Here is a 24088-nt window from a genome sequence, read left to right as displayed (position 1 = left end):
ACCGATGAAATATCTGCCGGTTAGTCCGCTGCTTTTTCCGGCTCATGAAAATCCGTAGAAAAGTCTGGTGGTAATAGCATATTTTCCTGTAGTAAGCAACTTTCAAATACAAAAATATTAACTTTTGTACTAAAAATTGTTTTAAGAAGCACTAAGAAAGTCGTCCCAAATGAAGACTAAATAGCTTTACTCATTCAACCCAAGAGTTTAAATTTATAAGTCAAACTAATCACTTATTTTCGTGCTAATTTATTTTTCATGTATTCAGTACTGTGGATACCTATCCTTTTATGAACATTTAAATTTTTTTTTTTTTCGGGGAGTTTATGAGACTCGAGTTGATATTAGTTGGAGGGATTCATTTCCATCAACCACTGCGTCTCGCCCCCTACATTTAAAATCTTACATGTCAATAATCACAATCCAGATGATGATGAAACGAAGGAAGTGCTAAAGATAACTCTCCCCCTCCCATATTTGAGGAACTTTACACAGTACTTATGCATAATATAGAAGTTTTACCATTAAATTCTTCTGTAACTATAGAAATTATCAAAGTTTTGTCTCTTCTAAATTTAGGCTTAGTCTTTCACTCTCACTCATTAGAAACTGTAACCCCACCATTGTCAAAAAAGAATCAAATCCACAACCATCTTCCCTCTATCCTCTATAAAAGAAGCATCATGTGGCCTATCTCCCATACACAATAAAACCAACTCCATTACTCCTAAGAAAACTGAGCTTAGATCGATCGAGAAAATGGTGTGCAAGGTAGAAGACAATAGCAAGCTAAGGAGAACACAGGAGGCAATGAAGAAGACGAGGAACGAGCACAGAGAAGCGAAGAGCTCCAAGCAAGAACCAGCGAGCCTCCATTGCAACAAAGGCAGTACCTGCAAGTTCAAGCGCAGCTGCTTCTGCGAAGAAGATGATGCCATCTCTTCTGCTATTCTTCTCTTAGCTTGCGTCGTTTGTTCTCCAAATTCCATGTAGTAATCTTCTTCTTCCTTTATCGATGTTATTTTGTCTTTGTTAGTATGGAAATTTGTTAAATTACCATTTGGGTTTCATTTGGATATCATCTTGTAAGGTGTTGTGAAGCGAAGTTGATGTTTGTTTGATGATAATTTTATTTTAAAATGTTGTAAGAGATGTTATAATTTAATAAAGATATTTTTGTGACATTAAAATGAGTTATTGAATGATAATTAAAATATAGTTGTTATATTATTTATTAAATTATTTTGATCATTCAATAAAATAACTAAAATTCATGAAAAAAGGTTTCTTTACCTGAACATCATTCCAAAAAGCATAAGCAAATGGATTGTTAGTTGGATATTATCAGAAATTATTATTAATTTTTCATTTTTTATAAAAATTTCAAAATTATTTTCAATATAATTCCTGATAGATAAATTCGTACTAAAATATAAAATTAGCGGAGAAGTCACACAACCAAGCTCTACTCTTTGAACGTTGAGAGTTTTAATAGATTTCAACAATTTTGTGCAGTTTATAAATAAATTAATGAACATAAAAAAATAATTATTTAAGTATTTTAGGATACATTTAATTTGCAATTTTTTTTATTGAATTTTCTTTATTTATATTTTAAATATGAAAATAATTTTTAGCATCTTAATTAAAAATATTTTATTTTTATTTTTATTAAATATCAAATAAGTTGATTTACACAATAATGATGGCAACTGCCTTAATACTGTCAAAATGAGTTGTGGTCGAGTTCGGTCCGACCGTCTTTAATAAACAGACAAAAAAATCCATCCTAACCCGCTAGTAATTATTGAATGACCATGTATTGAACTCAACCCGTTTACCCATTTTGATTAACTTTTTTAATAATTATTTTTAAGTTTGAGATATTTGATAAAAAATAAGAATATTAATATACCCTACAAGTAAAAAAATTTAAGTTATATATATATATATATATATATATATTAAAGGGGTCTTTTTCAAGTCAAATGCGGGTTGATAGGTCACTGAAACCTGATTGATTTAATAAACCAATAAAAAAATCTAACATGTTTATTAAATGAGTCAACCTGAAACATAATTTTTCAAGTCTGTTTAGGACGGGTTGGTCAGTTTGGTCATTTCTTGACACCCCTATAACTGCATATGGGAGTCTTATTTGTGGGTAAGGCAATGAAAATGGTAGTGATCAACATCGATGATAATGATGATGAGAGACGACTGTATTGGTTGTCTTAAAAAATGCTCAAAACACCTCAAAATTATTTTTAATATTGTTAATAACAACTTGATTTATTATTATTTTTTAAATACAAATAGTTGAAAAAACTAACTAACAAACATGCTCTTAAAATAAAATTAATCCCAAGTCTAACAACACTTAAGCTCCTTTAAATTTTATTTATTTATTTACATCTTCACTCCCACATTAAACACCTGAGCAAATCAAATTGATCAACTTAGTTGGTATCCATCAAAGTGGAATTATAAATGAATCTACCTAAAACAACCATCAAAAGTGGTGAGTTTCTTATCTCTATTGGATGAAGTGGATTTGCGATTGTAGATATTATTTGGTACTTTTGGTTGGCTTAAGGCAAATGGACAATGATGGGGCAGGCCCTTGCTCACCACCTAGATGTTCTCATCTTGCTGGCAACCTTAATTGGTGGTGGAATATATTGTTTTGGTTGGAGTTTGGGGGCTCTTCTTTTCAATGTGAGATGATATATATACTTGTTGCTCTCGATGTTATCTTTGAACTGGATTGTTGCCTCCAATGGATGGTCCTAGACGGGCATCTGGGTGAGGAGTGCAGGATGACTCTTGCTATTTTCTGAGTCAGTCTTGTATTTTGCTCTTTTTTGTTTCTTTATCTTTTGAGATCATTTTTAATTTGGGGTATTGTGCTTTGTATTTTGGTTTGTCCTATTTTGATGTTGTATGTCATTTCTTTTCTTTGGAATGAAAATTTTATATATATAAAAAAACATCCTATAAGAGTAGAGCAAGTTGTTTGAGAACAATTGAGGGAGAGGCAAGAAACTAATTGACATTTAACAATATATATATATATATATATATATCAGAATTTTCTAATGTAAAATATAGTATGTGAGTTTCAAAATCTCTAATTTGCTTTGAGATTGATGTCATTTAATATATCATATATAATATTAATCTCAGCATAAATTAGACTGTTCTGATTCCCATCCTAATGACTTTTGCAGTAACAAAACTGTTTTAAAAAACAGTAAAAAAGATGTCCCAAAACGAAGCCTTATTCTTCAAAGGGATAAAGTACATTCAAATGAATTTTTCATCAAAATCATCGAAACTTATGATATGATTTATTGGCAAAGAGTTAAGCCAACTAGTTGTTTATCTCTCAATGAAATTGGAAATAGATAATGGCGAATAGCAACATCAAATACTCCATTTTTTATTTGAAGGTATGAGGATTTACCAAAAAAATTCATGAGGCGATAATTAGGATCCTCATTCACCAACACAACGAATTGAAAATTTTGATTCATTTGTAGCATGTGGAGAATTAGATTTCAAAGTCATTGGCTTAAAATACACTAAAATGAAATATAGTTCTGATTTTTTTTTTTAATGAAATATAGTTCTGAATTGAACCATTACATTTCACTCCTAGCCTTTTCATAAACACTCTCTTTCTCTCTGTAACTTCTAACCAAATTTGGAAATTCGGTAATGGGATTTGATCCGGCTTCCTTCAATCTCAAAACCCTATTCATTCTACGACTCAGATGTCACTCATCACTCTAGAACAACTCCTCCGCGAGGAGGAGGAGGTGGTGGGTAAGGGAAGGGCTGCGTACTTGTCCGATAAGCCCCGACCGATTGATTTCTACAAGGAGGAAGGTCGCGAGATGATGATCGACGTGGCTAGCAATGGTGGCCTGCCGCTTCTGCAGCAGCAGATGATTTTGGCTGAAAGCAGCGGAGAGGATCCCGAGGTGAAGGCGCCGAAGAAGAGGGCAGAGACGTGGGTGCAAGAAGAGACACGAAGCCTCATTAGTTTGAGGAGAGAGATGGACAGGCTGTTCAACACTTCCAAGTCTAATAAGCATTTGTGGGAGCAAATCTCCGCAAAGATGAGGCATAAAGGATTTGATCGATCGCCAACCATGTGCACGGATAAATGGCGGAATTTGCTCAAGGAGTTTAAGAAGGCCAAGCATCAGTATAGGAGCGGTGGGACTGCGAAGTTACCTTATTATAAAGAGCTTGATGAGTTGCTCAAGAACAGGAGCAAGAATGCGGCTTCCAAAAACCACATGTCCTCCAAGGTTGATTCATACTCGCAATATTCCGAAAAAGGTATGATTCTTTGTTTTTTTTTTAAACTATTGATAAGGTTAAATTTAGGGTTTTTTGATAATTAGAAATATTCTTTACCTGTTTACTGGCATGCTTTTCATAGTTTATAAATAATATGTGCTGTGCAAAGAGATTGATTGTTTAAGTAATCTTGGGAGTTAGATATCATCTGTCTACAGTACGGGCACTATTTAACTGCGAGAGACTTGAGCATACTGTATACTGGAACCTTCAATTCCTGTATCACTTCAACTTTCTGCCTCCTGAAAGGATCACTCTGTGCAGTTAATCAACATTCCTATGAAGTTATGGTTTTTTGAATTTGCACTCAAAATTTTGCAGGCAAAAAGGGCTGACTTTTGAAAATCACGGCTCAGTTTGTGTATCCTAAAATATTTCAGCTAAATTTTGATATAAAGTTGTGAAGATATTTTCTTATAAATGATGAAGATCAATCTTTATCAGACTTCTTTGTTTTTTACTGGAAAGGAAATATGCATAATGGCATGACTGAGTATCTTTGTTTTGTCTCAGCGTTGAGTAAGTTAGGCCGAAGAATATGTTTTGATCTCACTTCCTTGATTTGCTTTTGATTTCATGATCTCATTGGCCTTTCCCCAATGATTTTGGGTTGGATTTATGATTCCTCATTCTCCATTTATTCTTGATGAACACTATTTGAGATGTCAATCTATTTCTTTCAAATCTCTTTGCACAACTTCTATACATGTTATTTTTGGTACACCCCTTTTCCATCCCAATCATTCAATGTTAGTATTATTTATCCATTTCATGGTACATCTTTTGCATTTCATTGTACATATCTAAAACACTCAAATCTATTTTTCACTGCAAATCTATTGTCGCTTTTGTAATCTGTTTCATTTAATTAATAATAAAACCATCCTTTATTGTTTTGTTTTGAAATCATTCATCTTAACATCCTCATTTCATTTTATAAAATTTGTTGTTATTTCTTCTTCATGATGTTTTCTCATTTCATTGTTCTTTTAAAATACTCTTTTTATTTTAATCACCTATACTCAATTTTAGAAGTCCTATGCTCATCCACATCCCATTTGTTTTGATTAATGGGTTGTTCTGTACTATTGCATTAGCTTCTCCGGCATGCAAAGAACTCCCTTGGAGAGTTAATATCCATATAGCAATCTAAGGGATTCGGTGCTAGATTTTGTAACTCATTCTTGTTCATTTATGTATCATTTGAAAGAGGCACACTTTTCCACTTGAACAGTAATATGCGCTCAAATTTTTGCAAGTATCACTTCATTTGAAATGACATCATCAACGTCGAAGTAGGATGGTGGAATTGGAATGATGAGATCTATAGAGGGAATAATTGTAATAAACCTCCTTAGAAGAATTAATACAAAATTTTTGAGATTTGAACTTTCCTTGATAGGGTAGGTGATGAGGACATCGAAGATCAACGGCTACGATCGTGCTTATTTATTTTCATGTATTTTATTTGTTATTTGTACTTTTCCATTTATACCCTCACTTGAGGGCTTTGTTTTATGTTTGCCCTAGGGGCATTTGTGTCTTTTTTTTTCCTTCATGTATTTGGCTATTTAAGCCTTCCCCTTCCTCTTGGAAAAGGGATGATGATGATTATGAAATTCTTCTCTTTGTGTTCTCTTTGTGAGTTCATAGTTTCTTGATCTCTTGGCGAGTTCAATTCTTTTAGATCTCTGTGTGAGTTCTAAGGAAAGCCCAAGGTGAGGGCAAAAGCAATATCCGCCAGTCGTCGAAAGCGTCCTCGACTCGTGGTTTATTTTTATCTTATTGTTTTCTTCTCCAAATCACATTTTCCTCCTCCCCACGCCAAGCCCTACCCGAGATCCCATCATCCACCACGTTACTCATTAGCTTCCTTCACCACAACCCAAGCTCCATCAAGAAATCCCCTAACCCGATGGCAAGCCCCTCTTCCTCCTTTGGCCGCCGGCCACCACCTTGCTCCAAGCCATGAGTCAACTTTAAAATATAAGCATTAGAAATTTCCTACTTATTTGGAAATGACCATAGACTCTTGCTTTTAACTTGTTAGATCTGGTTTGTGCAAAATGTTCAGGACGTACATAAATTATGACAAAGTCAGTTTCATTGTAATCATAAATATTTCTTTTAATATCAAATTATTTCAAATTGTGCATGTTTTTTTAACTTTATCATGTAAATCACTTATATGTTTTGCAACTGAGACATCGAAATCAGAATATATATGTAATGATGAATGGAAAATATATGCATACTTTTTATATTTTGTCTTTGAACAAGCTCGGTTTCTTGCCCTTAGATTTACATAACATTCTATTGTATTCGAATTTAGCTATTGAAAGTTGTAGAGCCAATTATCTAGGTTCATTTGCAACAAAGACATCTCAATAGATTTTAAGATCTCTATTTAGTACCACAGTTTGACAATCATTTCGAAGGTAGATGGTTGATAAAAAGTTAATGGTGTTACCCATCAATTTTATGAGGTTTTCCACGAATAAGAAGCACGGATGACATCACTATTACATATTATGCTCTTAAGCAACCCTTGTAATCTAACTTCCCCAAACATATTTAACAGCTTTAGCATATGTACAACTCTGAAATTGAGTTTATATGATTGTATATATGATGGGGACATCAGAGCTTGGAAAGTCTATCAGAGACGTGGCTGTCGATCGACGGCCACGATCGAGTCGATGTATTTTTGAGTCATTTTATTTATTTGTCTTTTATTATGTTATTTGTCTTTTATTTTTTATGTTGTAGTTGTTTTTCCATTTTTATCCCTTATTTAAGAGAGGTCGTATGTAAGCCTTGAGGGCATTGTCGTCTTTCTTATTTTGAGTCTTATGTATGAGGCTATTTATAGCCCATATATTTCTCTTTGAAAGCTTAATGATTGAATGATAAAAAAACTTTTGCCATTGCTTAAGTTCTTGAGAGATCTTGAGATTGCTTGGAGAGAGATTCGTAGGAGAGGGAATTTGGATCACCCGCCAACCTTGGAGACGGCCGGGTTCGTGGTTCTTCTTCGTTATTTATTTTTCCTTTCCCTTCATCACCTAGCCGCCGGCCACTTAACTTCCCACCACCGCTGCCTAAACTCCTTCCCTCACCCAAACCACTGGCAAACCTCATCCCCACCATCACCCCACCGAAATCCCCCCTCAAGCCCACCAAGCCGCCGACGAGGAATACGTGGAGTGCATTCTAAATACTCTCGTCGAAGCCATAGAGGAGCAACTTGGTACAGTACAGTGGAGGATTACATCTAAACCGTGACAAAGGTTTGCCAATCTTCATACTCTCGTATTTATGTAGTTTAACTCACTCTTGTGATTTGATTTGATTCATGAAGGTCTTGTCCGCCTATCTCTGCTAAGCCTAGTAAGCGTAAGAATTGAGTTAGCTTTCTATGCTTCTAATTTTATTGTTAGCGTAGGGATTCTTGTTGAACGCTACTATATTTGCTTAATATTGTGATTCTAATTATTTGATAATTCAAGCGTTTAGTAAGTGACTTAGTTTAAACGTAGGTGTGGGCTCCGAAAATTCGGCCCCGGCCTCCCCGCCGCGCTGATTTGCTTTTTTGCTTTAACGAGGGAGTTTTAACGGAATAAGTTTCGGGATAAATTTTGGAAGGCAGATATGTTTTGTAGATAAGACACTACCCAGAGATTTCGTCCTCATTTTGCGAGGACTTTATGATCTAAGTTCTATAGGCGCAAGCCCCTATAGTTAATTACCCCTCCCGATAACGAGAGAGAACTTTCGATTAAGGCTAGTCGTCAATCAGATTCGTATAAAGATACGTGCATCTGGCATATAGTAGCAGCATTGATATTGGAGAATTTGGGAATTTAGAGGATTTGGGAGATTTGATATTTAAAACATAAATTTCACCATCTTGCACTTAAAGCGGATGGTGGGGGAATAAATGATAGACCCGATCAAGATCCCATGGTTCCGTCGTCCCGGGCCATCGTGATCCTTGGTCTACTTAGTCAGAGGAGATAGTCGACCCAACCTGACAGAAGGATCCTTGTCGGCAGCCATGGGTTGTTTCGTCCAAGGGGACTTTATAGACCGAGGGTGAATGTTTGTCTAAGGGAACAAATTTGAATCCACCTTAGCTAACAGAGGGTTGTGCCCTATCAATCATATCCTATTGATTCATATCTCAAGGATTTGATGCCACTAAGGAGCGTATTGGCTCTGGGCATAACCGGTATTTCTTGGTGTCATTTGACGACAAAACCACTCGGTTCAGAGGGCCCCGGGTCATAACTGTTTATGCCGCGGTGCCATTTGGCGGCAAAACCACCGGTTAGAGGACACGTACCACATGCTTACTGGCATGATACTATTTTGAGAATGTATCCTAGTGATATTTTCAACTAGGCATTTAGCTCTTTGTGAGCTTAAGTAAATTTCAGATTTGTCCACCTCGGCAAACTGTTGCGGAGAGTGGATGGATTTTTGCTTTAGTGTTGATGGATTTATTTCAATTTTAAATATCTTGGAATTTGGGATTTCGAGATTTTTGGAATTTTCTAGGATTTTGGATGGAGCTTTAGAATATTTGAAATGGACTTTGGATATTTGTGAGACATTTAAAAATATTTGGGAACCCCTCCAGTTGAGATCTGCATTCAGCACGGCCATCATCGGGGTGTTTGGGATCATTTCTCTTTTGTTGATTGAGCCCTGTTAACTCGACCAAGCTATTGATTGAGGATCGGGTTTCGTAGGCTTTGTGCATTTGTTGATGAATTATCTTGTTTATAGGCCTTGAAGGCCTAATATGAATGTATTAAAACAAATACACCGGTTGCCACAACCGTGTATTTATTTGAAGGTTCGAACCCTGTCGACTCCTATTGATCCATATAAAAGGATCGGTTCAAAATTGAATTCTCTTATTAACTTGCACAGCATCCCTGGACGTCACGTGTGTACCAATAACACGCTAGCCGGGGCCCTTGCGGGTGTTTGGGGGCATTTTATAATTGAACCATGTCTACTCCTTTTTACATGCTTAGGAGGATCATGTTCAAATTTAATAACCCGCGCAGCATCCCTAGACGTCACGTGTGTACTAATAACACGCTCGCCGGGGCCCTTGCGGGTATTTAATTACATTTACCCATTTTGTGTACCTATGTGTATACAAACTATGGTGCACGTGTGGGGGTACTTTGAAAATACTTGTAGACGCCTTCTGTCCGCTTGCATAGAAGTTGCGGATCCAGTGGCGTGGCGTAGCAGCTTCTGAATAGAGTTGTTCGCTGCTTCGTATAGGTAGACTGTCGTGCACTACTCGTTGCTTTCTGCAGGTGGATTGTAGTGCACTAACTAATCTCCTGCATTAAGTTGTAGAAGCTCGTAGGAACTTGTATTCTTTATGCCTTCTGCTGTGATTTTGGTCTTTACAATACATCCGCTACTGCTGAGGTAGATGTATTCATCCTTAGATTGAAGTTGACTATAGGATACTGCATTTACTGTAGTCTTTATGTATCTACACAGGGGTGACACGCTATACATACATTTATGTCAGTAGAGAGATTGTATGCATTACAAATCTTTTACCATCATGATGATCATCACCTACTGCTCTGTGTGTATTTACTTATGACTTTGTTGTTTGCCAATGAGTTGGTTTAACCATTTGTACATTGATATTTGGCTGACTATATGATGTTGAATGTGAGGAGGCTGTTACATTCGTTGCTCATTTATAGTCGTCATTTTGACTTCCTTCATTTGTAAACAACACACTGTGATTATGTGAAGGACCTGTCGTATCCATTGTGTATCCTTCATTATTGAGGTGAATTGTTTGTAGATAGGGTATGACCGCAAACTCCTTGATTTCACATGCTTGTCTTCAATGATCGATATTTGCTCTCTTGAGATAATCAAACACCCATTGAACAAAAAAAATTGATTTTCTAACTATAGTTCAAATTTGGATCCACAAGTCTCTCTTTCCTCTTGATGATAATTATTTGGTTTTCACCCTCAATTGTGAATGACTCATCTTGCACGTGTTGTAAGGTTCATTTTTTTGAAATATCATTAAACCTCCTCTTGCAACTAGACTACACATGGCTAATCATGGTAGTTGAGTACTCGATGTTCACTTGGATGAACATGATGCATTTAGATTTTGATTTGCTAATTCATCAAAAGCCCAGTTCTGTGTACTCCATCCAATTTCTTTATAGTTCATACTATTCAAATCTCTTACGATTGGATTTGAGCTCCTTACAGTTCAAGGTTGAATCAAGTCTTCTCAATCAAATTTGACCTTTCTTGATCAAGTTTTGTCTTAAATCTTTAACTTTATTGTTCAAATTTGAAATTATTTCACTTAGTACTCATGTTCAAGTCTTTTGTTGGCTTTAAGCTTAAGTGCAAGTCTCATTTTTTGTTCATGTCCTCAACATATTCTTTTGCTTTGTTGTTCAAGCTCAAGTCCAAATCAAAGTTCTCTGTGATCTTGTAGAGTCCCAATTCGAGTTCAAATGATAGTCCAAGTTTATGTTGTTCTTTGAATTCAATCAATTTCTTTTATATTATTCAAGTTCATTTTAAGTTTGAGCTCAAGCACTGCATGATTGTTGAAATCAAGTTCTAATTCATGTCCTTGTAGTCTTGTTGAGCTCAAGTCCAAGCATAATCCTTTGTGTTCAATCAAGTTCAGGTCCCAAATTGTTCAAAGTCCTTGTCTTTATTTCAGACAATTTCGGCAGCCTCCCCGGCGTCTCCCCGTTTAGGGGAAAAATCAAAGGCCGCCTACCGCCACGTCAATAAAGACGTGTACGGTTGGTGTTTGTGAGACACCGCGGCGGTAATTTTTTTGTTTTTCTCCCACCACGCCAACAAAGGCGTCCATGGGGTTTTAAAAAGCATTTTTATGAAAGGGTAGTTTTGCTTTCCCCTCGCTCGGGGGTACTTATAAGTGACCCCACCTCGCCGTAGGTGCCGCACCGGGGTCCCATCCCACCACGCCCAACAAAGGCGTGATGGAGGTTTTCCGGTCCGCCACGAATATTGAAGTAGGATTTTTTAGGTGATTACCCGCCTCGTCGTAGGCGCCGCACCAGGGTCCCATCCCACCACCCGGCAGTGGAAGAAGCTTTCAGGGCAACAAGGCGTTCATGGCGTTTTTCGGTCCGACCGCTAACTTCGAAATGGGAATCTGAGTTTAAGGAGTTTCGTACCTTCGCGGGGATCCAAGGGGTACTCGCCTACCTCGTTGTAGGTGTCACACCCGGGTTCCCTCCTACCACGCTCAACAAAGGCGTGCATAGGTGGTTGCCGACCCGACACGAACATCAAGGTAAGAGAGTGAAGGGATTTTTATTATTATTATTATTATAAATTATTTATTAATGATAATAAATTAATTAGAATAAATTAGGTTTAATTAATTATAATTAATATATGTTTAATTAATAATTAATTATTATTATAATTAAACTTAATTAAAACAAATTAATTATGATTAATTAATGATGAATAATAATTATTTATAGCTATTTTAATTAATTAAAATCAATTCACGATTAATTAATTAATAACCATAAATAAGGCTAATTGAACATAATTAACTTTGTTAATTATGTTTAATCAAATATTAATTATAATTAACATAATTAATCATGATTAAATTTAATTAATATTGATTCAGAATTTAAACTAATTAAGTATATTTTTAATAATAATAATAATAATACTAATAATAATACTAATAAATAACAAATAAAAATAAAAACCTCCTTCTGCCCCTCTCGGTTTGGGAGATTTACGGGATTTGGCCGGTGTTGCACGCGAAAGGAAGCAAGTTACCTTCATAGCAAGTGAGCTGCTGTCGTGGCTTCCGATCGGACACAAAGAGGGCAAGGGAGGCGTCGACTAGGTAGGGGGTTTCTCTCTCTCTCTCTCTCTCTCTCTCTCTCTCTCTCTGTGAGGCTCGGGAGGCAGCGACGGGCTGAGGGCAGGGAGCTTCGTCAACTAGGGCAGAGAAGGGGCTTTGACGGGAGAGCAGAGAGGGGATCGCTCGTGGGAGAGAGAGCGAATGGAAGCAGCGATTGTGGGAGAGGGTCGAGCAGAGGCGAATGGAGGCCTCTTCGTCTCCTATTTATCGACGCGAAAAGAGTCCGGTTCAGCGGAACTCCTGCAGGAATCGCGGAGAATCGACTGGAGCAGCGCCGTTCTGCAGGTAAGCGGGATTTCTTGTGGGTTTTACGGGAGCTTTCGGCGGGATACGAGGTATTCCCTATCTCTCTCTCTTTCTCTTTTGGTTTCTTATACAGAGGTCAACAGTAGGCACCCCTCTCTTGTTTTCTTTTGTCATTTTTTGATCGCTAAAGATTCTAATCTTAATTGTTTTATTCAAGAGATCGTGCAAATTCTTAACACATGCAATTAAAACATTATAGTTCTGCATCAATATACTTGTGTATAACCCAAATGATTGAAGAACTTACAATAAAATGCTTATATAGCACAAAAATTTGATGACCTTGCACGGAAACAGTTGCACATATGTGTGTATAGCCCAATAATTGGGTTTACATGGTTTACATCTATGTACAATACAAATTATGGAAGGATCTAGCCCAAATTACCAATGCATAGGTATGTACAATCTTGAAATTGAGTTTATATGTTTCTACACAATTGTTTGCTACCCAAAAAAATTAACAACTTGCATCTAAACATTGTACACATGAGTGTACAACCCCATAGATTGAGTTTACAGGGTTACACATACCCGTGTACAACACAAAATATAGAAGAACCTATGTTAAAACAACTTCACATAAGTGTGCATCATAAATTTTATTTATAGGGTTGCATATACTTATGCACAATAGAACAAATTGATGAACCTGCACCTAAATACTTATACGCAAATATTTGCAACCATGAAATTGAGTTTAAGTGGATTTACATACTTTCTTTCAACATTAACAAGGGATGAACTTGCACCTAATTACATAATCTGCTCTAATTATCTTGCATTATGGTCGTTCTAAATAGCATACTTGTACAACCTCCTCCATCCTTTATGGGGTTTTAAAGGGTTGATGTTTGGAGCCTTACCCCATCATAACAAGCAGGCTAGTTTTGGATTCGAATTTTTGCACACCAAAAGGCTTTGATGGTGCAAGATAACCATTGTGGCAAGGACAGTCTTGCTCTTTGATTTTGTTGCATTTCGTAATGTCTTTTTGTTTAAAAAAATTTTCAGGAGATCAGATTAATCAACGTTAAACATTTTTCTGAAGTTATACCTTGCAAATTCTAACATGCTTTTTTCAACCCGTCCGTGACTTGTCAAATTCTATTAAAAAATGACCAAGTACAATTAAAGGATCAAATGTCTAGATTCATCTAAAATTTAAGGCTAACAAAAAGAGGATAGAGTTTCAACCATCGTGTAGCAGTCAATTGCAAAGCAAATATCATGATTCTTCCATGTTTGACAATTCCCGTAGTATCTTTCAATCAAAAAGGTTACCTTGATCACTCAACAGCACCTTTCTTGTCAAGATTTACTCTTTTCTCCTTTTTACAATATTAGGTTGTCGTTTTGATTTTGGGAAATTGCAAAGTATTTTGGGAAAATGCAAAGTATCTGATTATACTCTTTATTATGGTTTGTACTTTCAAATTTGTTTCTTCTAAGCATAAGTTCTTTAATTTGTTTTATATGGATGGAAGTAATGAATCCTGTTTATGCCTTTACTCATTTCGTGAAATTTTTATAAATCCTATACTCCACTTTTTCTCTTTCAATGCAGGTCTTGATGATGCTAGTATTCCATATAATTCCGTAGAAGGTATCTTACTAATTTTGCTGTGCATTAGAAAACATCCTTTTTTATTAAAATTTACTCAAACGTTTATGATTATGGAAATTGAAGACTTGCAAGTCTACAATGTCATTGCCTTATTATTCAAAACTAGTAAAACAATATATTGATTTTGTTTTGTATCTGGAATATTTTCTTTTTTCTTTGTGGCTCATTATGCTACTGTTGAATTTGCTAATTTTAGTAGCTAAGTTGGGCAATGAAAAATAAATGAGGTCTTAATACATTTCCGTTATTTCCAATTTGATATGCTGACAAAGCACTAGCGGCTTAGTGCTTACACTTGCATCATTCTATACTAAACTAAGTCACTGCTTAGCCTGATGCTAGCAGTGAAATTCTGAAGAACTATCTATCATAGTAGCACTATTCTGGACATCATTGTGCTGTTCTAGGTCAGCATGAGCATGTTCTGTGTCAGTCCACTCAGATAATGATGTATTTCTGATACCACTTCCAAAGAAGAATCTCTTAAGGAAATATAGGGAATGCATAACTTGATTATTTTATGGGGAATCTAGCACAAAATGATAATAAGGAGAGAACAAGATTTCATTTTTCCTAAAATAAAATTAGGGTAGAATAAATATTCATCTTTGCCCCACCTGTATTGATAAGTTATACATATATTTATAACCAAACTTTACTTAAATGGATATTCATTAAACTTTTCAGTATTAATAAGTCATACTTGTGTTGTTGCATGATTTCTTAATCATTTCTGTTAGAATATGTATACAATTAATATGAATACAATATGCAAGGAAATTGTCATATTTCTAAAACATTATCAAATAGAAAAACATTTAGATTGACATACTAAATCTTATTTTAAACTCACATGTTTAAATTATATATATGGTTGTTCATACTTGAAAACATGGATGTAAAGATATTTTTTTATATATTAAACAATTTAATACCATTTTACTTTAATACATTTAAAATTAACCTCTATGCTTATAAATGAAACTCATTATATTTGAAATATAATTGCATTACTTACCTCCTTGGTGATTCATCTATTCAAGTCCTCCACCTCACACTTTTCTTCAATTGTAAGTAACCTACACAAGTTATTTCTAATTATCTATAGTTTCCATAATTTATTATTCAAATAAATTTACATAAAATTCATTTATACTAACATTACAATTTACCTCGTAGCATCCTCTTTGCATAGATCCAAAGAATCCTACAATACGATCCGATTATCATCTTTTGAACTTTACTGAATTTAGGGAATTTAAAAAATAATAACAACATTAGAATTCTTACCTCCTTTAAACTTTATCTCTTAATCTCCCTTCACTGTTTCCTCAATTAATTTGCACCCTTACATCAAACTACAATTCATCATATAATTTTATATTAATCACATCCAAATATTAGCAAATCTTGCTACATTTAATTGCAAGTTTACTTGTCTAAATATTGTATTTCACGAAATCTTCTTCACACTCACTTCACTGCACAGTAATCTTAATTGCACTGCTTTCACCGAATTTCCTTCAAGCCAACAGTGCCGAAATCCTTCTCTACAGTAGTCGAACCATACAACAATCCATTGTGCCACCATCCTCAGGAACACTGTGCCGAATACAGCTACAATCCCGCATGCACTGTGCCGCCTGTAGGAGAAATTCCAGTGTGCCGACTTTCTCAGTATTTTCTTCCCAGAATTGTGCCGCCCTCTTCAGCAATCTGAATTCCTTAATGCATAAGCCGAACTGTGATGAGTGGAATTCTAGTTTACATGAAATGGGAAATGTTAGGAATAGAGGCCCACACACTATAACTGCCATTCTATGCAGCCATTAAATGCAACTTCAGATTTTTATATTTTCTGTATATCATCTCTTATTTTAATAGTAAATATTACTTAGTATTAATACGAAAATTAAAAATTTACTAATATTTAATTAATCATTATTTATTTAAAGTAATTCTTTTAGTAATAATGATTTCTATTAATAATTTAATACTAATTTAATAGTAAATTAACATTAAACTTTAAAATGAGTTTTAAGATATCTTTAATAAATTTAAAAATTTTCTTACCTGAAATTGCGGGTTTTACATAAGGGGTCTTGCATAGCTACATGTTTAGCTTGTATGAATCTCTTGCAGCAATGCCCCATAGTTTTAGGTCTGAGTTCAGTTGGTATACCACGTACTGGTATGTGCAACTACAATAATAAAAACAACAACAACAACAAGCTTTTAACCCACAATGTGGGGTCGGAAACATTTATTCTTTTTCTTCATTGTGTCCTATTAAGAGTTAAATTCTCATTCAAATCTAATAAAAAAGGTTTGTCTCTAACTTTCCTAACACAGGCCAAATCTAATACATATACTCTCCTAACTGGGTCTTCGGAAGGCCGACATTTTATGTGATCAAACCATCTAAGACGACTCTCTCTAATCTTATCTGCCACTTGAGCTACTCCAACCTTTTCACGTATATACTTGTTTCGCATTATGTCTCTAAGAATAAAGTCACTCATCCACCTTAGCATCCTTATCTCTGCAACACTCAATTTAATTTTATGCTTCTCTTTTAATGGACAATATTTTGCGACATAAAGCATTGTATGTCTCACCACCATTTTTTTTAATTTCGAGCTCTCTCTCTTAGCAGGTCTCACCACCATCTTATAAAATTTTCCTTTAAATTTGAGGTGTACTTTTCTATCACAGGACATGCCCGATGCATTGCTCCACTTCAACCATCCAATTTGAATTCTACTAATAATATCCTCACGTATTGGTATGTGCGGATATATAAAAAGGTCCTAAAATGCATGCATGAAGTTATTTGGTGTGTTGCATCTGCATTTGTTTATGCATGGATTGTATATCTATGAATTAGCTCACGCGTGCATGCATGTATGCATGTCTGTATGCAGGTGCGGTTGCTTGCTAGTAGTATCTTAAAATCTTGCCATCCACACTAAAAAAACCATAAAACACACTGGAAGGCACATTAAAGCTTTAATAATAATCATGTTTCCTAGTTTTTTTATTCGTATTATGTAGCATATAACTTGGAGACGATGGGCAGTTCAGAAGAACTAATGCACTTGTTGAATATGATTTTCCTGCTGAAGTTTTTTTTTTGTCCGGGACACTAGATTTATTAGCTTAAACACTAACTTCTTTAAATTTGGTTTCCAGGCACAGTTGGATTTTTGTCCTTTTTAATCCTCTATTAAATTTAAATGAGAATTTAATTCTTTACCGGATACAATGGAGAAAGAGGATTCATCTAGCCTACCCCACGTAGTGGTATAAAGACTTGATTTTGTTAATCTTCTATGGGGTTCTTTTTCCTTATTTGTTTATGGAATGTGCGTGTTTCTTATTTTTAACCTTCCATTCAATTTTACGGATTTTTTTTTTGGTGATTTTCTAGCTAATGGAAGGTCATCTTTTAATCTGGAAAGACGTCTAGATCCTGATGGACATCCTCTTGCTATAACTTCAGCTGATGCAGTTGCAGCTGGTGGAGTTCCTCCTTGGAACTGGAGAGACACCTCAGCAAATGGTAAGGAAATCATTTATGTAAAGGATATTGTTGTCTCATTCCCTGTAAGTGATGGTTCAGTCTTTTGAAAGAATCTTCTCTTCTTTGTGATTAGGTTGGCTTGTCTACCTATTCACATCTGATCAAAGGCATACAACTAATACTTTTCTGATGGCATAATAATCATCTTCAAAATCATTAGCTTTATCCTCACTATGCTCTTCTGATATTGTAACAAAGGGAAAAGAGATGCATCATGATTCACTTTTCTCCACATTGTGTGAGAATGCTTCGAAATCTACTTTTTTCATGACTCAGAAGATCTTGTAACGACCTATCAAACTTCCTTACCTCTTCCATAGCTGTGAGTATTAGGGAAGAGAAGCAATACTTGTGTGTAAACAAAGATCAATGTATCTATCTACCTATTATTGTTGGTGAATAGCTATTTGGTTTGATGATTGACAGGATAACCTAGATGTACCCACTTTTCTTATGGAATCACTGTGATGTCTATTCTCCCAAGTCCCAACTAAGTACCCACCTCCCATGTCACATGTGCTCACTAACATTTGTGCTAACTGATTAACTTGAAGAAACCAAAACTTGTTCCAATATCCAACACTGTAGCAGAATGGATGGATAGTTTGGCATATAATTCAACCAAAGTTAGAACAATAATAACATTCTAACTCGTAGCTCATACTGATTTCTAGTATGTTTGCCGCCGTCTTTGTTTAATAAATAGGTCATCAATGTCTATGTGGCCGTCTGATTGCAAGTATTTGGAATTTTGAAGTATTCAAAATATAATATAAAATAAAATCATATATTTGAGATACTTTGCCAGCGCTTGGTTTCTCCTAAAAAATTTTAGGAGTTTAATTTTTTGTGTTTGGTTGCTTGTAAAGTAAAATCTTTAAAATGCAGTGGTAGCCGATAGTGGTGGAAGTGGTTGACGTTGGCGACAGGGAGTGGTTGGCAATGGCATGGCGTGGTTCAATGACCTGCGGCAATGAGCGATAGTCAGCGGTGGCCCTCTCTAGGAAAATTCCAAATGCATTGAAAATGAACTAAATAAGAAATTCCAAATACCTTAAAAGTTTTCTTTGCATTTATTTTTTTAAAACCGAACACTTGAAAATTCAAAATCTCTGAATTTGATTTACTTTACACTATAAATGCTGGCAATCAACCATTTTAATATAGGGGATCTTGTTAAGGCTTCACTGAACATTGCCATGAAAGTTGAATGAAGTTTTATTCTGCTCCACTAATAAGCGCTCCTTTATAAATCTGTATAAATAGAATTGAAACTTAGATTTAAATTCAACAAATTCAAGTTCTTCTCTGATCTTATTGACTGGCTATTTACTTGTTTATTTGTGCACTTAGGTTGTGATAACCATAGTTCTTATGGTGGAAGAGTTATTCAAGTCAAGTGCGGGATCTACGCGAAAAAAATAGGTATAGATGGCTCTGCAGAGGCAATAAAGGAGGCCATTAAATCAGCTTTTGGATTGAGAACAAGACGGGCTTTTTGGCTTGAAGATGAAGATGAGGTAGTTCGCAGTCTTGATAGGGACATGCCACTAGGGACCTACACTCTTCATCTTGATGAGGGTAACGATCCGACTTGCACTTATCCTAGCTATCACGCTATGATGTTTACCAAATCTGACCTTTTATTCTGTAAATTCTAGCTTTTGTTTATTCCAGTGTTGAGAAAAAAAAAAAACTTAAATCCTTGCAATGCCTACTAAAATATATGGGACAATATGCAAATTTATTTGTTTTGTTATATAATGAGGTGCTTTATTTGAGATTATTTTGACTTATATTTTCATATATGCAAGTCCTTCACGAATTTTATTATGTTATGATATTATTTGTATTTTAAGCATGTTTTTTGGTTGAACTATCTTATTACACACACAAATATACACAAAAAAGAGAGTGGGAGAACAGTTATCAAATATTCAAAAAATGATTAAATTATATCACCAATTTCTTAGGTTGTACATTACCATCAATGATCTTGATCTTACATTTAAATATTCTAATATTAAAGCCTCATTGCATGGTGTACAAGTGTTTTTTTATATTAAAGCGCGCGCGCACACACTATATATATATATATGTTGGTTCTATTTCATTGCTTCTCATCAAACCCCAACATTATGCTTAAGTTGGATATGCTTGCTAGTCAAAACTTGTTCATATATTTTTATTTATCTAACACAACACATTTTGTGAGATAATTTTTCTTAAAAGATTGAAAAGCCTATTTTAATATAGAGATTGGATAAGGCTAGGAATGTGATAGGAAGTAGATGTTATTTCAGCAAATACCAGAAAATGACACAGGAAAATTGGTAAGAAGAACACCAAAAATAATTTTTATTGCAAGAATTATGAAGGAAATATGCATGATACAATTGGATATTCAAGTGGAGAGGAAGATCTAGCTCTCCCATATTCCTTAACCGTCGGCTAGAGCCCTCTCATCTAAGCGAACTTCAATTTTAACCCCCACCACCCCCCCACCAACCCCCCCCCCCCCCCCCACAAAAAAAAAAAAAAAAAAAAAGAACCCTAGGCGAACCAATTGCTTAAGACATACAATACCTAGTAAATCTCAAAACAACCCTCTCCCTTTTGCATTTCCCTCTAAGCTGCTCCCTTAACATTCAAATTACCCCCGGATCCCACCCCAAAAAGGGGCAGAATACATTTAGGCGGAAGCCTGTTTCGCCTCAAACTGGTGGGAGCGTGTTCTACCTTACGTACGTTCTGGCCGGTCCAGGAGGGACCGACCAAACAGTGACCAGTCCAGGAGGGACTAGTCTATCAATACCCCCTTGAAAGACCCACATTATCCTCAAGGTGGAAAGACTGAAATTGTCGCTGCACCCCCTTGTGTAGCTCCCATGTGGCATCATAGTTGGGTAGGTTCTTCCATTTTATTAGCACTTTCTTGATCTCTCACTCTCCTTGTCGCACCTCTTTCAGCTCCATTGGTTTCAACATCACCTCGAAATTTTTTATCAGTCCCTGATAACTCTGAATTGGATGCATGATCCCCGATGACTCTTCTCAACTATGACACGTGGAACACTGGATGTATAGTAATAGTCGTAGGTAACCTCAATTGATAAGCCACTACTTTAATCCTCTCTAATATCTCATAAGGACCAAAATACATTGGGGCTAGCTTCTCATTCCTCTTGTTAGCTACCGTCCTTTGTCTATAGGGACGAAGTTTCAAATATACCCCTATCTCAAACATAATATTAGGGGTGTCAATTTTGGGTCACGGGTCGAGTTCGGGTCGAACTTGAAATTGACCCAACACTGTTCAGGTCAACCTGAACCCGACCCATTTTTAAAATGGGTTGTTTTTTGAGACCCGAACCCGACCTGACACAGATTTTCAATTCGATAGGAAGGAACGTTGTCGAGCTCCCGTCGCTACTTCCAGTTTTGATGAGGTGGCGAGCTGTCCCGACTTCTGATTTGACAGGAAGGAACGTCGTTGAAGGAGGAAGATAATGAGCTCACATCGTTGATGGAGGAAGATAACGAATTTCAGATTTGACAGGAAGGAACATCGTCGAAGTCCCCAAGAGACTCAACAATAGCGGCAGAAGCGGTGGGCCGGCAAGTCGGGCAATAGACGCGGGGAGCGACGTCAGCCTCGAAGGAGGTGAACTGGCGAAGAGGCTCTCAGATGTGACAAGCAAGTATGCGACTGACGGACTAAGCGACTCGACGCGTCTCGGCGTCGGGTCATTTTGCGGGCAGGGCGGGCACGCTGGGCAGCAGACGCTGGCAGAATAGTTTCCGGGTGAATTTCGAGTCGTGTTCGGGTTTTTGGGTCAACTCGAACCCGACCCGAAACTCAAATGGGGTCAGATTTTCAAATTCGAACCCGACCCATTTGCTATCCGGGTCGACCCGAACCCGGATTTTTCCAGGTTGGGTTCGGGTTGTGTCAAAATTTGATACCCCTACAGAATATCCTTCTTGCGTCCATCCTCTTGCTTTTTCATGATCTATTGAGCCCTCAACAAATGGTTTTTTAAGTTAGCCAAGACTATTCATCTTCTCAAAGTATTGCTTTATCGATGTGACTTGTGTGCTGCACAACCCAAAGTGCACCAAGTGGGGTGGGTCCCTTATGTACAACACTTTAAAAGAAGTCATATGTGAAATTGAATGATATGAAATGTTGTACTAGTACTCCGCTCATGCCAGCCACTTGGCCCACAACTGATGTGTCTCTGACGCAAATTATTGCAATTACTTATCAAGACTTATGTTTACCACCTCTACTTCCCGCCCATTTGTGGGTGGTAAGCGGTACTATTCTTTAGTATGCTCCCGTGCAGCCTAAACAACTGCCTACAAAAATGATTGAGGAACACCTTATCTTGGTTAGACACTATAGACTTTGATATCATATGTAATCTGACTACCTCTCTGATCAATGTCCCTGCTACTGTGAATGTCGTGTACATATGTCATAGGGTAATAAAATGAGCATACTTGCTCAATCTTTCCACCACCACCAAAATCACTATAAATCCCTCAAATTTGAGTACATCTATAAAATCTTTGGTGATCTCCTCCTACACTTTGTCCTGAAGAGCTAAAGGTTGCAATAACCCTCCCGGAGCCATAGCCATGTATTTGCTCCTCTAGCATACCTTACATCTAACCACGATCTCCTCTACATCTTTATCCATCCCCTTCCAATACAACTTTGCCGCCAACCTCGTGCATGTCTTCTACACCCCTGAATAATTCCCAAATGAGCTCCCATGAAACTCATGCAGAATGTGAGAAATGTAGAGCAAGGTTCGTCGCAATACAAATCTCCCTTGGTACAACATTCTCTCCCCTTTTAGGGAATAACAAGGATGGCTACTCTCATCCCTCAGCAGATCTGCCCTAATCTCCCTCAGCTCCTCGTCTTGAAAACTCTTCTCCTTAATAGCTCCCCTATCTAACATCAGTAGTACCAAAATGGCTAACTCCTGGAGCCTCTGATACACCTAGGGTTTCACAATTTCGGTTTTGCCCTAATTTCCCCCAAAAGAGAAGTATTTTTCCACCAAAATCAAAGAGAAACAATCACAAGAGAGTTGGGTTGAAAAACAAGAACCTTTGCATTAAAAAGCCAAGAGAAAACAAGATAAGTTTGTCCACTTCGAGAAGGACAAGATCTCCCACAAGAAAACCCTAGAAAAGAAGAAGAAGACTAGGAGAAGAAAACTAGAAAGAGGCTACCTTTTTCATGATCCCCAAAACTAAACCCTAATGGCCCTCTTCATGCCATCCCAAAATTCCTCCCATCTCCAAAATACCCCCACTTAAGTGGGTGGGTCCCCCTTGGTCCAACCAGTCTGCCCGCCCCCTCTCTTCCGCCTGTAGACCTGCACGGGTCCAGGCCGGACCGGTTGAACCGGTCCATCAATACCGCCCTCTAGAAGATCAACCTTGTCCTCAAGGTTGAAGTCTGGAAATTGCTCCCGCATGGCTTCGTATACCTCCCAAGTAGCCTCATGTGTCGGTAAGTCCTTCCACTCGATGAGAATCTCCCTTTTGCCTTGATCATTCTTCCTCACTTCCTTCACATGTAGTGGCTCTAGTAAGAGTTGCATATCTTCTGTTAGGCCATGGGGTATAGTAGGAATGGCCACAGTATGATCCCCTATACTCTTTTTCAATAGCGATGCATGGAATACAGGGTGGATGGATGAATGAGGAGGTAACTTGAGACGGTAGGCCACCATCCCCACTTTCCTTTCGATCTCGAAAGGCCCGTAGTATCGTGGAGAGAGCTTTTCACTTCTTCTGCTAGCTAGAGTCTTCTGTCGATAAGGCCGTAGCTTCAAGTATACCATCTCTCCCACCTCAAATGTCACATCCTTGCGGTGAGCATCCGCCTTGGTCTTCATGATCTGTTGGGCCCTCAATAGGTGTTCCCTCAACTCACCCAACACCCTATCCCTCTCCTCCAAGTATTGATCCACTAGATATACAGGGGTCGTCCCCTTCTGATAATTCACCAACGGTGGTGGATCTCTTCCATAAAGAATCTTGAAAGGTGTGAAAGATAAATTTGTCCACTTCGAGAAGGACAAGATCTCCCACAAGAAAACCCTAGAAAAGAAGAAGAAGAAGACTAGGAGAAGAAAACTAGAAAGAGGCTACCTTTTTCATGATCCCCAAAACTAAACCCTAATGGCCCTCTTCATGCCATCCCAAAATTTCTCCCATCTCCAAAATA

General features: G+C 36.9%; 1 protein-coding gene across 2 annotated transcripts in view; it reads left to right on the top strand.

Annotated features, from left to right (window-relative positions):
* Window positions 1-3645: 3645 nt before the first annotated feature.
* LOC110109556 (trihelix transcription factor GT-1) overlaps window positions 3646-24088 on the top strand; it is a 32139-nt gene continuing 11696 nt past the window's right edge. Inside the window, exons 1-4 of one of the 2 annotated variants that reach the window (XM_020840669.2) lie at window positions 3646-4350; window positions 14193-14231; window positions 17683-17814; window positions 19189-19416. In XM_020840669.2, coding sequence (XP_020696328.1) covers window positions 3777-4350; window positions 14193-14231; window positions 17683-17814; window positions 19189-19416 — 973 coding nt within the window. In that variant the 5' untranslated portion in view covers window positions 3646-3776. The remainder of the gene's footprint in view (window positions 4351-14192; window positions 14232-17682; window positions 17815-19188; window positions 19417-24088) is intronic. The other variant, XM_020840668.2, reaches the window with a different exon arrangement.

Source organism: Dendrobium catenatum, unplaced genomic scaffold, assembly GCF_001605985.2.
Source record: "Dendrobium catenatum unplaced genomic scaffold, ASM160598v2 original_scaffold_97798, whole genome shotgun sequence".
In the NCBI taxonomy this organism is placed as follows: domain Eukaryota; kingdom Viridiplantae; phylum Streptophyta; class Magnoliopsida; order Asparagales; family Orchidaceae; genus Dendrobium; species Dendrobium catenatum.
Note: the sequence above shows the minus strand (reverse complement) of the source record. Positions and strands in the feature narration are given on the sequence as shown.